Below are 15,619 nucleotides of genomic sequence, written 5' to 3' on the forward strand. Positions count from 1 at the left end.
AGTCCTTTATATAAAGCCAAAACATGGTTTCTTATAGTTTCTAAATATTTATCTGAGTTCTACCTGCCTTGAGATTATATAGTCCAAGTATAATCCCTTTTCTGTATAACAGCCACTCATATAGTCAAAGACAGATATTGCATCTCCCAGCCAGGCATCCATCCATCCATCCATCCATCCATCCATCCATCCATCCCACTGACTTGTTTGCCACTCATCTAGACAATCATTCTATCTACTTTACTCAGAACACATAGCAATTTGTCCATATCCTTATTGAAAAATGGTCATCAGAACTGAACAAAGAGCTACAGAAATAGTCTGATAAATGCTGAGCGAAGTACATCACCACCTATTTTGTTCCAGCTAATATGTTTCTTTTAATGCAGTCTAATATCGCATTACCTTTTTGGCTATGGCATCACTCTGCCACTGCCACAATACTGCTTCTTTTACTCATGTCTTCTACCCTATCCTTGTAAAGTGTAATTTGGAACTGGAGTCAGAATTTTACTTTTTCAATAATATTCATTTATCAGATTTCAGCTATTGGTGCAACATGGTAAAATATTCTTGAAACCTCAGTCTATCCTAAAAATATTTGCCATCTATCCAAATTTTCACCCAAGTTATTGATAAAATACAATGAGCATAACATGGTCAGGAAAAAAGTCCTAGAGAAGACCACTAAACACTGCCCTCCATATTGACATAATTCTGCAAGATTTGGGGTCTTCTGGACATTAAAAGGTCATATCCAAGATTGTCTCATTCTTGACACTCTCTCGACTCTACCTTCTTCACTCACTCATAGTCTGTGGTCTAGTCTTTCTGCTGTCCTGCAATGATTTCCACAGTTAAGTTTATCCAAGACATGGGTACTATGAAAGAAATCACTGTTTAAAACATTAAAAATATAAATAAGGCTAACAAAAAAGGATAAAATTCACACCCAGAACAATATGCCATGGTGGAAATAACGTGGGAGTTGGAGTCTGAATAACCTGATTAAATCCTAGTTCTGTAACTTACTTGCTTGGTGACCTTGGGTGCCTTATCAGTGTCAATTCCCTCATCTCTAAAATAGAGGAATAATAATGACCTCAAAGTGTTGTCCTGATGATTAAAATTAATACATGCAAAATCTTAGCACATTCCTAGCACATAATGACTATACAATATAGATTACTCTCATTATTACATCACGGTAGAGACAAAAATGCAACAACTACTGGCAAAAAAAAATTAAACCCAAGAAGAAAAAAGGAGAAAATGAATATCTGTGTTCTATAGGTGTTAACTGATATTCCACAAAAGAAAGAATCAATGGTCTAATAAGGTTAAGAATGAGGACATTAACAACAGTTTTAAAAACTCAGGCATATTTTTATCTCTTTGACTCTGAACAAGATTGGCACACCCTTGCATCTGTTATTTGATCATGTCCCAGGCATTGCTATAGGGCCCAAGGACACAAAGGATGACTCAGACACAGTCGATGCTAGGGTGAGAAGAAACACAGGATTCAAGGCACCAGGGGGCAGGGGGCACATATATTAATAAGTAATTAATATAAATATCACCAGTGCTATTGAGAGGTAAATACAGAGTATGTGAGGGAACGCTGATAAATCTGGAGACGTCAGGTAAGACTTTATGCAGGAGTTGGTAATTTTGAAGAATCTTAAAAGATAAAGAGAAGTTAAGGTTGAGGGTCTCTCAAGTTAAGGTAGTGGAGGATAGCATGCAAAGATTTTAAACAGTAGTGGACCAATAGGGATTCATCCAAGAAATATTGCTCACTCTAGAGTGACTTTTCCATGAGACACAGGTAATAAGAGGGACAACTGAAAAGAGAAAGATTCATGCCTATTGTAAAGGGGCATGTATGTCAAGTAAAGAAATTTGGAATTCTGCAGGCAGGAAGAAACCAGCACAGCAAATGACATAAGATGGTAAGATGAATTAGCCAGCTTAACAGTAGAAAGAGAGGCTAGTTACGACACTTTTTTTTCTTTCCAATACCCAGTTGAAAGATGGTCAGGTCCAGAACTAAAATTATAGCACTGGAGGTAGAGAATAGGCCTACATAACAAAATATAAGTCTGAATAGAATTGATATGATGTGACATGAGCACGAGGGATTAAGGAAAAGGAGAAATGAAAATGACTGTGTCTAGCTTGAGACACCCAGTGTGTGGGGGCATCATTACCAATATATGAACTTCTGGAGGATAGTATATTTTGGTAGGAGGCAAAATGTAAGTTTAGTTTTCAACACTGGATTGAGATAACCATGGGACATCCATATGGAGATGCAATCTGCTCAACATAACAGTGTGTATATCATAAGACAGACCATGGATAGGAGTTCCCTGTATATTTGTGGCAATAAATGAGAAAATTCATTGTTTAAGTAGGAAGAGTATGTAGAACATGTTTCTGATGCCACGATGTAATAACCTTGAAAACAAAGTAAAATTACACTAATGAGTCTTGCCCAATAAACTCATGCTCCTAGTGATCACCACTTCCAACTCTATTGTTCATATTCTTGCTCTGCTTTGAAAAATTAAAATTAAATTTGCCTATCCTCTACTGAACATAATTTCTAGAAGATAGCATTCATCTCATGGCAAGTTCTTTCAGTACCCAAAGATGGAATTCATAGATTGAAAAGGAACATATATGTAGATGCTTGTGATGTTTTCCTATCACAAATTGAATTTCAAGTTCTTACAAATGTATTAATATGTGTCCTACTCTTCTAGAGACAAGGATCAGGAAATGTATTTATCAATAGATATTTATCAAGCACCTGCCAAGCCAAAGTGGGGTTACAAAAAAGTAGGTGTGGGCCCTGCATACAAAAAAACCTGTTTTGGCCAAAGGGACCCTTCCATAAAATTTCCAATATGTAAACCTAAATTTGGAACTTGCTAAAACAAGTACAGATGAGTACGTGAGGAAGCTGGGAAGTAAACACATGTTGCTGGAGAAATAGAGGTGGAGATATGGGTGGATCTAGGTTTGGTTAGGAATGAATCAGACCTTCCCACAGAGGGTGGCTCCTCCCTGCATGCAGCCTGCTATAAAAGGGCCATTATCTCAGCCTTCAATACCCAGCAGGTTCCTTCAGGCTACATTCTATTTGCTCTTTTGGTGAACAAGGTAAGAAGGAATACATTTAATTTTGCCTACTTACTATTAACCAAGGTGGAAATCTGAATGTATGTGTACTGTAAGACAAAAGGTTCTGGAAGTTTAGGGTTTTCTCTTTCTTTTAGTGGCACTGTCACTAAAAGCTTTATTTCTAGGTAGAAGGAAAACGAGGGCATAAATTTGCTTTCCGTGGAGCTACTCAATACTCTATATTGTTAGATTGTCCATTTATTCATTTATTTAACAAATATGTATTAACTACCTTCTATTTGGTCTTGGCTCTGACTATGCAGCAATGAGCTACATAAACTTCCTAGCAGCTTACCTTTAGTAGGGGGAAACATTCAGTAAACAATAAATGAATAAGATAATTTCAAATAGTGATAAGAACAATGAAGAAAATAAAAGAGTGATGTAGTAGAGCAGGGGTGTCCCATCTTTTGGCTTCCCTGGGTCACACTGGAAGAATAATTGTCTTGGGCCACACATAAAACACACTAACACTAATAATAGCTGATGAGCTTTAAAAAAAAACTCATAATGTTTTAAGAAGGTTTACAAATTTGTGTTGGGCCACATTCAAAGCTGTCCTGGGCCACAGATTGGACAAGCTTGTAGTAAAGTGATGGGTGGGAGGAGGAGAGTGCTTTAAATTAGATGGCCAGGGGAAGACCCTCCAGGGAGTTATCTTTGAGTTGAGATCTTAAACACAAAAGAAACTAGCCAAGGCAAAGGGCAAGATTCTAGGCAAGAGTAAACTTGTTCCAAGGAGCAAAAAGAAGCTAGTGTGCCTTAGAGCATACATAACTAAAAAGAGGACCAGTGGTGTATGGTGATGTCAGAGAGCTAGACAGGGGTAGGCCACGTAAAGAGGGGCACAGTAGAATTAAAACAGTACATATTAGATTTTAACGTGTGCTTAAAGGGGTATTAAGCAAGAGGAGTAAGATAATATATGTTTTTAAAAGACCACTCTGGGCTGCTATGTGGAAAACAGGATTATAGGAAGGCAAGAGCAGGAACAGGGAGAGACTGCTGTCTTTTATGTGAAAGATGATGGAAATAATAGAAATAACGAGAAATAACTGCTTGCTCATAGCAAAATCTAGAAGTTATCCACGATTCCTGTTTTCTCATCACACTGATTCATCACCACATCCAGTCAACTCTGCCTACAAACATGCCAAATCTATCCATTTATCCCCCTCTGCCATTATCATCCTAGTCCAGGCTACCTTTATCTCCCAACACTGCCTATTATGTTATCTGAAAATACAAAAATTTATTTATCCATTTTTCTATGGATAGATATTTGGGTCTCTTCCATTTTGAAGGGTATTATAAATAATAGGGCTATGCACTTTTGTGTGTATGCACTTTTGTGTATATTACTTTTGGTTACACATATGTACATATTTCAGTTGGGAATATTCCTAAGAGTAAATCACTAGGACTTAGATACTGTCAAACAATTTTCCAAAGTGTTTCTGTCAGCTTATGCTGCCTTTAGCAGTATATAAAAAAAAATCTCAATTCTCCACATTCTCACCAATATTTGGTATTGTCAAGGATTTTTTTCTGTCTTATCTTTTTAGTCACTTTGGTGGGTGTATTGTGGTCTCACACATTATTTCAATTTGCATTTCCCTGGTGCATAACAAGGTTGAGAACTTTTGATATGTTTATTGGCCATTTGGATATCCTTTTCTGTAAAGTTCCTAAGGTAGAGATTCATTTTTCTATTGGCTTAACTGTAATTTTTTCTATTGATTTATAGGAGTTATTTTTATATTCAGGACAGATTCCTTTATTGGTTAAATGTGTTTTGTGTATCCTCCCACTGTGTGGCTTGTCCTTCTCTCTTTTAATGGTATCTTTAAAAGAATAAACATTCCTACTTTTAATGCAGTACAATTTATCAGTCTTTTTCTTAGTAATTAGTACTTTTTGAATTTTATTTGAGTATTTCCCCACCCCAAGGTCCTGAAAATATTCTCCAATGTTATCTTCCCTTATCTCTTACATGTAAAATCTACCTGCAAACTAATTTTTTTTCCCATTTGAAAATTCAATTAACACAGCACCATTTATTCAAAAGACTATTCTTTCTCTACTGACCTACACTACCATCTTTGCCATTAACCAAATGTCCAGAGTGATATAAGACTGACTTTGTACTATTATCTTTTATCATTCCATTTGTTTAGCCTTGCACCATGCCATATTGTCTTCCTTTATAACACATCTTGCTATCTGGTATGTCTTCCAACTTAGTCTTCTTCAAGATGGTCTTACCTAATCTTGGCCCTCTACATTTTCATATAAATTTTAGAAATCACCTTATTAATCTTTTTTTTTTTTTTTGGAGACAGAGTCTCGCTCTGTCACCCAGGCTGGAGTGCAGTGGCCGGATCTCAGCTCACTGCAAGCTCTGCCTCCCGGGTTTACGCCATTCTCCTGCCTCAGCCTCCCGAGTAGCTGGGACTACAGGCGCCCGCCACCTCGCCCGGCTATTTTTTTTTTTTTTTTTTTTTTTTTTTAGTAGAGACGGGGTTTCACCATGTTAGCCAGGATGGTCTCGATCTCCTGACCTCGTGATCCGCCCGCCTCGGCCTCCCAAAGTGCTGGGATTACAGGCTTGAGCCACCGCGCCCAGCATTAATCTTTATTTAAAAAAAAAACTTCAGATATTCAGAATGGGATTTCATTGCATCTATAAATGAATTTGAGGAGATTTGATATCTTAATGCTATTGAGACTTTCAATTCATAAACAAGCTATATATTCTTCCATTTATTAAAATCTTTAGTTTATCTCAACATTTGTAATTTTCTGAGTTTAGCTCTTTCATGTTTTCATTAGATTTATTCCTAAAAATTTCCTGATTTTTTATGCTTTTATGAATAGTATCCTTTCTTATTTCATTTTCTCAGCACTTATAATCTCAACATTTATAATATTCTGAGTACAGTCATTTCATACCTTTAATTAGATTTATTCCTAAAATTTTCCTGATTTTTTATGCTTTTGTAAATAGCATCCTTTCTTATTTCATTTTCTAAGTGTTTATTGCAGTTATATAGAAATACAATTGATTTTTATATACTTATAACCAGAAGTATGTTTAGTTTATTTATTCTGATAGTTTAGTTATACATTCTTTTGGATCTTCCACATACAAAAGTTATTCTGTGAGTAATAACAGCTTTATTACTTCTTTTCCAATTACTCTGCTTTTAATTCCTTTTCCTAATGTATTGCTCTAGCTAGGACCTTTAGTACAATGTCAAAGAGGGTGGTACTATACATAGTATATATCAATAGGATGATACAGGCATACTAGTCTCATTCCCAAACTTGGAGATGAAAGCTTTCATTTCACCATTAAATATAATTTTTGCTATGACATTTTTCAAAGACAATCAATCTTTTATTTATTAATCAGAATTAATGTTGGATTCTATCAATTTTTCATCTATTGAGAGGTTCATATAATTTTCCCCATTATTCTATTTTAGTACTTAATTGGTTGGTTTGCAAATGTTAATCCAAACATGAATTTTGGAATAAAATGTAGTTAGGAATAACGTATATTCTTTTTATATACCACTGAATTCAATCTACTATTATTTTCTTTCAGAGTTTTGCATCTATATGAAAGGAATTGTCCTGAAAATTTTGATTCTTATATCATTGTCAGGTTATGGTACTGAGGCCAGTTTAGATTAATAAAACGGGTGTTCCCTCTTTTTCATTTCTCTGAAATAATCTATGTGATGTTACAGTTATTTCTTTCTTTCACCTCGAATAGAATTCAGTAAAGCCATCTGACCTGCGGTTCCTCCCCTACTGAAAATGAATGCATTTAAGATTCAATTTCTTTAATAAACATAGGACTATTTAGGTTTTCTATTTATTGTTGGTTCAGTTTTGTTAACAAGTGTTTTTCTAGAAACACTTCTTCTATGTCATCTAAATTTTCAAATTAACTGGTATAATGTTTTATATAATATGCTCTTGTCATCTATCTAATGTCCAAAACCTCAAGAGCAATGTCCCCTTTTACTTTCCTGACACTGGTACTTATCCCTGTACTCTTTTTTTCTTTATTAATCTTGCTGGGGTTATCAGTTTTATTAGATTTTTCAAAGGCTGAATCTTGGCATTGTTGATTCTCTAAATTTTCTTTCTATTTTATTAATTTTTAGTTATCTTTATTATTTCCTTCATTATACTTTCTTAGGGCTTAATTTGTTCTTTTTAAAACTTCTTGAGATACATGCTTAGGTAATTAATTTTTCAGTCTTTTATATATATATACACACACAACTGTATGCTGCTTATAAGATTCACACATAAAAAATGATAACAGTGATTGAAAATGAAAGGATGGAGAGATGAGATATCATTCATATATATGTGTGTATATATATATGTGAGTGTATATGTGTATATATGTGTGTGTGTATATATATATAGGCTATAAATATCTATTAGGCATAGAATTAATGTATTCCACAAGTTATGCTATTTCATATTTTTCTCATTTTCATTTAGTTCAAAATATTTTCTAATTTTGCATTGTAATTTATTCAATGACCCATTGATTATTTAGAAGTTATTACTTAATTTTCAAACACTTTAAGATTTTTCTAGTTATCTTCCTATTATTTAACTCTTGCTTCATTCCACTGTGTTAGAGAACAAACTATGTGATTTCAACCCTTTAAAATTTATTGAAACTTGCTTTACGGCCCAGTATATGGTCAATTTCAAAAGAATGGGTATTCTGCAGTTGTTAGGTATAGTGTTTAATGTATGTTGATGTTTTATTAATATTTTGCAGAAATATTCTATATTCTTACATATTTTTTACTTGTTCTATCAGTTGCTGAGAGAGGTGTATTTAAAAAGCCCACTATGATTGTAGATTGCCTATTTCTCCTTATACTTCTGTCAATTTTTATTTATATATTTTGAGGCTTCCTGGAGAATTGATCTTTTACTATTATAAAATTTCCTTCTAGCAATATTTTTTGCCTAAATTCTACTTGACAGATATTATTATAATAACAACAGCTTTCTTTTAGAGTTTGAATGGTATCTCTTTCTTCCATCCTTTCATTTACAATCACTTTAATCACATTTTATGTGTGTCTCTTATAAGCAGCATACAGTTGTTTTTTTTTAATCCACTCTGACAGTCTTGTCTCTTAATTAGCATATTTACTCTATTTATATTCAGTGTTATTATGGAACTATTTGGTTTACATCTCTACCATATTACTACTTGGTTTCTACTGTCTCACTTGTTTTATATTTCTTTTTCTATTCTTGAATTTTTCGGATTAAGTAAATATTTACCAGTTAATTATCTTTATACAAAAGCTTATTAATTATTCACTCTTTTATTATCTACATGCTTGCCCTAAAAATTATAACATGCACCCTTGATTTGTTAGAGTGTATTATTAAGAAAAACATACTTTAACCCCTACCCAAATAATACAAGTATCCTACAATACTTAACTCCATTTTCTCACTGCCTTATCTGGGATTGTTATGTATTTAATTTTATTTATCTTAAATCCTGAAAGCTTACTATTATTATTTTATGCAATCAATATCTAGCTATATTTTTCCACACATATGCTCTTTCCGTTGTTCTTATTCTTTCTTGCTCCTCTGTGCTTCCAACTAGAATTATCCTTCAATATTTCCTTTACAGCAGTTCTCTGGTGATTAGCTCTGTTTTTCTTTGCTTGAAAATATCTTTATATGTTTCCTTTTTGGTGGACATTTTCACTGTTAACATATAACTTATTTTTCTTCAGAAAGATGAATATAACATTTCATTGTCTTTTAGCTCCCATTGTTTCTTTTGCAAAGATAGATATCAATCTTATTGTTGCTCCTTTGAAGGTAATACAATTCCTCATTGCCTCAAATGTTCAGCAGTTTTATTATTATATGTCTTGCTTTGGTTTTCTTTTATATCTCCTGCTTGGAGTTTGTAATATCCTTTTGAAACTGTACCTTGATATTTTTCATCAGTTTTAGAAAATTTTGTCTCTTCATTCCCAAAACACTGTATTTCCCTCTAAATCCAAATGTAAGCCCCAATAAATTGTCACAATCTTGACAGCTGTGTGATACCTTCAAACACATACACCACACACACACACATACACACACATTTTCTAGTTGTATTCAGAGTTAGTCTGAAACAAACTAATAAACAATTGCACAAAGCAATCTTTAAAAATCAAACCATATTAGATCACTCTCTTACCAAAAAATATCATCTAGTCTCATCACACCTAAAATAAAATGCACAAATGTCACCTTATTTAGAAGAGCATCATTATCTGACCCCTGTCTGTATCTCTGACTTTGTGTTGTATTACTCCTGATTTGTCCGCAATTTTCTATATCTCTAACATGCCAAGTTGATTTTCATCTTGGAATCTTTGCACTGTTCCCTTTGCTAAAATTCTCCAATTAATTAACAAGACTACTTCCTTCTTATTTTTCCATTTTAAGCTCAAATGTCCCCTCTACCACAAAACCTCCTTTCCTTAAAGTACCCCCAAATATTCTGTATAATATCACTCTTATTTTAACTATGTACATATCACTTATCAATATCTAATTGTTGAATTCATTTATTGTTTATTGTCTTCACAAAAGTAGGCGGGCATCTCAGCTATCTTGTAACCTACTATATCTCCAAAGCATGAAACAGTGCCTAACTCTTTAGTAGCTGTTTAGTATTTGCTAAATAAATGAAGGAATGAATGAATGAATGTAAGCTCAGAGAAAAGGTTATGCCTAGAGGTATCAATTTTGAAGTCATCAGATAGATGGTATCTGAAATCATGGGATCCAATGAGATTGCCTCAGAAAGGTGTGGGGTTTTTTTGTTTTGTTTTTGTTTTTTTTAAGAAGGTCTAAGACACAGCCACAGATATTTCCAACCTTTTGAGATTGAGCAGAAGAGAGGTTAGTAAAGAATACTGAGAGACAGCAGCATTCAACGGGTAAAAGGAATTATCAGAAGAATATGGTGTCATGAGATCCAAGAAACAAAAAGACTCCATTAAGAAAGGAATGGTTAATTCTATTTCACCTACCAAGATATTAAATAAGATGCTAATGATAAGGTGATGATGGAGAAAGTCCACTGTATTCAACAACTTGGAGATCACAGATGATTTGATATGAAGCAGTTTCAGTAGAGTTTTGGTGATAGAAAATTGAGAGAAGCAGGTTAAAAAGAAAGTGGGTGGTAAACGTTTTAAAAGAGAAAGCAGAGAAAACTTCTCCAAGACTCCTGTGAAATGAAGCAGTTAATTAGGCTAGTAAGATGTTCAGAGAAATGTTGGGGGAGGGGGTAACAATGGTGCAAGGGAAAGGTTTTAAGATGGAAGATACTCCAGTATATTTCTGTGGTGATAAAAATAAACTACTAGAGAAGGCAACAGAGTGAAGGTAGGGAAAAGTGACTAATTTTATGAATATTTTGAAAGCAGAATCAATAAAACATGTTGATGGAATAGATATTGGATGTAAGAAAAGGAGAATCAGAACTAATTTTCAGGTTTGTGACTTGGGCCATCAGGAAGACAGGAATCACTGATGAGGATAAAAGGTGTGGGACATTTGTTAGGGTAAAGCAGTTGAAAATCAAGACTTCTGTTTTGAACATAAAAAATTTAAGATCTCTACAAGACTCAAGTAAGAATATCAGATAGGCATTTAGACATACACATCTCAAGTTTAGGGGACAGTCGGTGACTGGCGGCATAAACTTGTGAGCTGTCAACTTATTCAAAAAGTTATATAGAACTAGATGAGATGACCCAAGGGAGTATAATAGAGAAAAGAAGCTAAGGAGTGAATCATTGGGCATAGCAACATTAGGAGCTGAATGAGGAGGCTAAGAAAAAAGTGGCCACTGATGTTGGAGGAGAAACTTGAGAGTGCGGGGTCTCTAAAGAAGGATGCAGCCAGTTGCATCAAATGCTGCTGATATGTCAAGTAATATGTAAAATAAACATGGATACATGGATTTGGAAATATGAAGGATATTTTTACTTAGTGAGAGTTTTCATACTTTTTTTTAGAAAGAAAAATACTTTGAGTAAAGGAAAACAAGAATGAGGAAGTAAAGACAGAATGTACAGGCATATGTTTTGAGGAATTTTGCTATAAAAGGGAACAGATAAATCAGATGGTACCTAAAGGTAGATGTGAGATTGGGGGTGGGGTGGAGATGGGAAGTTAAGTATTAGATAGATATTTCAGCACGAATATATACTGAAGGGAATGATCCAGTAGACAAAGAAGAATTAATGATGCATATGAGAAAGTAGGCAACTGCAAAAGCAAAGTGTTTGGGTAGGCAAGAGAGAATGGGGCTCAGTGCCAAAGTAAAGGACAGGAGGAGCACAGACAGTTTATTCACCCTGAATTCAGTGAAGGCAAGGTACATGGATAGAAATGTAGCAGGTTTGGAGATCAGATATTAGGAGAATGAGGAAACTCTTTTCCAATGGCTTCCAAGTTCTCAGGAATCAAAATCAAGGACATCAGAGACAAAGGAAAGGAAGAAGTTGTTGAAGCTTTGGCCAGTGGGTATAAGAAAGAGTGGGACAAGTGGATGTATCCAAGGAGCAATCAGGGAGATTAACCATAATGTCTAACCAAGGTAAAAAGGGAAGTGAGTACATAAAGCAGTAAATAGAGAGGTTAAAGAATTATTGACATCAGGGTAGAAGAGGAGGTCAAAGAGTGAGATCCTTGAGACAGAGATTTTGCATATGTTGCAAGTAAAGATAAGTTCAGGGAATAGAATATCATCATAAATAAGACTGGCTGAAAATAATCATAAATTTTAAAAGGGTTTTATAAGAAGCATATAGCTGTCATTTTTTAAATTCAGTCTTTACAATCTATATTTTAACTGGCAAGATCTGGTCTATTTTACATATGTTATAATTAATAATAATAAAATTACTTATAATTCTACTAATTTATTTTATGCTTTCTGTTTACCCTTCTTTTCTGTGCTTCTTATTTTCTTCTTTCCTGGCTTCTGTTGAATTATTAAAGTTTCTTAATTCCTCTTTTTCATCTCTAATGGTTTAGAAATTATGAATTCTGTTCTTTTAGTAAATACCCATAAACTTACCAAAATACATATATGACTTAACCACAGCAAAATTCATTAATATCTAATTCCTCTTACCAAACAACCCAAGGTCCAAAAATGTTTTAGTTCTGACTGCTACAGTAATCTCCTTCACATTGTTTTCTACAGTATTTTAGTTTCACCTGGTTTTGTAAGTCCTAATAAAGTTATAATTCTTTATAATACATACTTAGATTTATTGACATGCTTACTAATTTCTTCACCAATGAGATAAAGTGAATATTCCTTAAATGGCAAAATGAAACCCAGTCAGAAAAACCTTTCTCTTTAAATATTGAAGAGCTATTAAATCCATCCTATACAATTAAATATTATAAACTTCATGAAATGTTAAAAAAAATGAAAATTTGAATGAATGTTCATTGAGTATCTTGTCATATGGCTAACTGGCTTTCAGAGAATTGTATCTTAGCAAATTAATAATTTATTAAGATAGCTTTTAGGGAAGTAATTTTCAGTAAATTTATATGAGTAAATTTTACTGCTTAAAACCAATCAGCATTTCTAAATTCTTGTTATTAGCAATGGCAAGATCAGCAAGAGGGATGATCTTACCTAGAGCACACTAAGGTCTGTGAGACTGCTAAGTCCAGCTGTAAGTGGGCACAAGGCAAAAAAAAATGGGCAATTTTATTTAAGTAAGTAAAACTCTATTCATTTGCTTTACGTAGATGGTAGAGAAAAGTTTCTCATGGCCATCTTCCATTCTTGAAGATGGATTACTTAGAGGAAAATGTAGGTTTAAAATGTGGAAAATGATTGTAATAATTAATATAACCTAGAAAAAAAGACGTACAAAAAAAGTACATTTTCATTTCTTCTTTCTAGGTTCACATTTATTGCCAAACGATGTCTACTCTCCTGGAAAACATCTTTGCCATAATTAATCTTTTCAAGCAATATTCAAAAAAAGATAAAAACACTGACACATTGAGCAAAAAAGAGCTGAAGGAACTTCTGGAAAAGGAGTTTCGGCTAATCCTGAAGGTAAGAGTGTCTGACAAGACCAAAGGATACAGCATTTGTGTTTCTCATCAATAATCTAAGCAAGGGTTATTTTGAGCTCTTTGTGAACTATTTCATTTAAAATAGGAACAGAGTTAATCTTGTCTCAAAAGAGATAGATTTTATTTTCTTCCCCTATACCTGGATGTACATTATAAACACACAGACACACTCAGAGAAATAAATATATAAATATTTAAAAATTAATGTAAATTAGTTCTTAGTATTTGGTATTTATAATATTCTGACAAACGTCAACATTATAACGGGGTATTTATTAAATAAAATTAAGTAATGAATTATATATACTTCTGACTTTTAAAATAAGAAAAAGGGTCACTTACCCCATCATATCTTGACACCTTACTAGTCTTTACATCTTTGTTCACATATAACACCTGAGTGAGGATGAGATGAAAAGTCTTAAAAAAACAAAAGATTTTGTCATACTATTTGATACTCAAAGATCATAGTGCCTAAATTAATTTTGAATTAATTGGCTGATAACGTCTGATGCAGTCTCCCTCTGTGATTTCCCTCTGTACAGAATCCAGATGACCCAGATACGGTTGAGGTATTCATGGATCACCTGGATATAGACCACAACAAGAAAATTGACTTCACTGAGTTTCTTCTGATGGTATTCAAGTTGGCGCAAGCATACTATGAGTCTACCAGAAAACAGAATTTACCGACATCAGGACACAAGCACAGAAAGCACAGTCATCATGATAAACATGAGGATAATAAAGAGGAAGAAAACAAAGAAAAGAGAAAGAGACCCTTAAGTCTGGAAAGAAGAAACAATAGAAAAGGGAATACGGGAAGATCCAAGAGCCCAAGAGAAACAGGGGGGAAAAGGCATGAATCTGGTTCTGAGAAAAAGGAAAGAAAAGGATATTCACCTACACATAGAGAAGAAGAATATGGACAAAACCATCATAAGTCAAGTAAAAAAGAGAAAAACAAGGCTGAAATAACTAGATTAGAACACAATGGGAAGAGGATAAGTGAAAGACCAGAAGAGAAAGAAGAAAAAGAGGACGGACAATATGACTATGAAAATACAGGAAGAATGAATGAAAAATGGACAGAATCAGGCCACGCTGCCATATATTACGCAATCCAGGATGAAGCCGATGACATCACTGATAATATATTGGAAGAAAACAGAAGATATGAGACATCAAGGTCATCTCATGATGAATCCTCACATCGAGTGAACAGGTCACGACATGCAAATACGACCCAGGTACCATTGGTAGAGTGCAGAAGAAGAACGGGCCAGGGATCCAGTGTTAGCCAGGACAGTGAAATTGAGGGACACTCAGAAGACTCTGAGAGGCGGTCCGGATTGGCTTCCAGAAACCATCATGAATCTGTTCAGAAGCAGTCAAGGGATGGCTCCAGACACCATGGGTCCCATCAGGAAGACAGAGCCGGTCACCGGAACTCTGCAGACAGTTCCAGACAATCAGGCAGTCGTCACACAGAGACTTCCTCACGTGGACAGGCTGTCATCCCATGAACAGGCAAGATCAAGTCCAGGAGAAAGACACGGATCCCGCCACCAGCAGTCAGCAGACAGCTCCAGACACTCAGGAACTGGGCGTGGACAAGCTTCATCTGCAGTCAGTGACCGTGGACACGAGGGACCAAGCGGTAGTCAGGTCAGTGATAGTGAGGGACATTCAGAAGACTCAGACACACAGTCAGTGTCAGGCCACGGACAGGCTGGGCCCCATCCGCACAGCCACCAAGAGTCTGCACGTGGCCGGTCAGGGGAAAGGTCTGGACGTTCAGGGTCTTTCCTCTACCAGGTGAGCACTCATGAACAGTCTGAGTCCACCCATGGACGGACCGGGCCTAGCACTGGAGGAAGACAAGTGTCCCGCAATGAGCAGGCACGAGACAGCTCCAGGCACCCAGTGTCCCATGACGGTCAGGATACCATTCATGGACACACAGGGTCTACCAGAGGAGGAAGGCAGGGATCCCACCATGAGCAATCGGTAGACAGCTCTGGACACTCAGGGTCCCATCACAGCCACACCACATCCCAGGGAAGGTCTGATGCCTCCCGTGGGCAGTCAGGGTCAAGAAGTGCAAGCAGACAAACACGTCATGAGGAACAATCAGGAGATGGATACAGGCACTCAGGGTCGGGTCACCACGAGGCTTCCAATTGGGCCGACAGCTCTAGACACTCACAGTCCGGCCAGGGACAATCAGGGGGGT

General features: G+C 35.3%; 1 protein-coding gene across 1 annotated transcript; it reads left to right on the plus strand.

The window, feature by feature from the left end:
• Positions 1-3,162: 3,162 nt before the first annotated feature.
• FLG (filaggrin) lies at positions 3,163-15,383 on the plus strand. Its single transcript, XM_017877867.1, has 3 exons — positions 3,163-3,171; positions 13,205-13,363; positions 13,929-15,383. The coding sequence occupies exons 2-3, from the start codon at positions 13,226-13,228 to the stop codon at positions 14,907-14,909; spliced, it is 1,119 nt and encodes a 372-aa protein (XP_017733356.1). The 5' UTR covers positions 3,163-3,171; positions 13,205-13,225; the 3' UTR covers positions 14,910-15,383.
• Positions 15,384-15,619: the final 236 nt, after the last annotated feature.

The sequence above is a fragment of the Rhinopithecus bieti genome, unplaced genomic scaffold (assembly GCF_001698545.2).
Source record: "Rhinopithecus bieti isolate Rb0 unplaced genomic scaffold, ASM169854v2 scaffold_10548, whole genome shotgun sequence".
NCBI classification, from domain to species: domain Eukaryota; kingdom Metazoa; phylum Chordata; class Mammalia; order Primates; family Cercopithecidae; genus Rhinopithecus; species Rhinopithecus bieti.

Excerpts from the sequence above, each read along its gene's own strand:
- FLG (XM_017877867.1), top strand. The coding sequence starts at position 13,226 with ATGTCTACTCTCCTGGAAAACATCTTTGCCATAATTAATCTTTTCAAG. Across the intron at positions 13,364-13,928 it reads AGTTTCGGCTAATCCTGAAG|AATCCAGATGACCCAGATAC; the intron begins GTAAGAGTGTCT and ends CCCTCTGTACAG.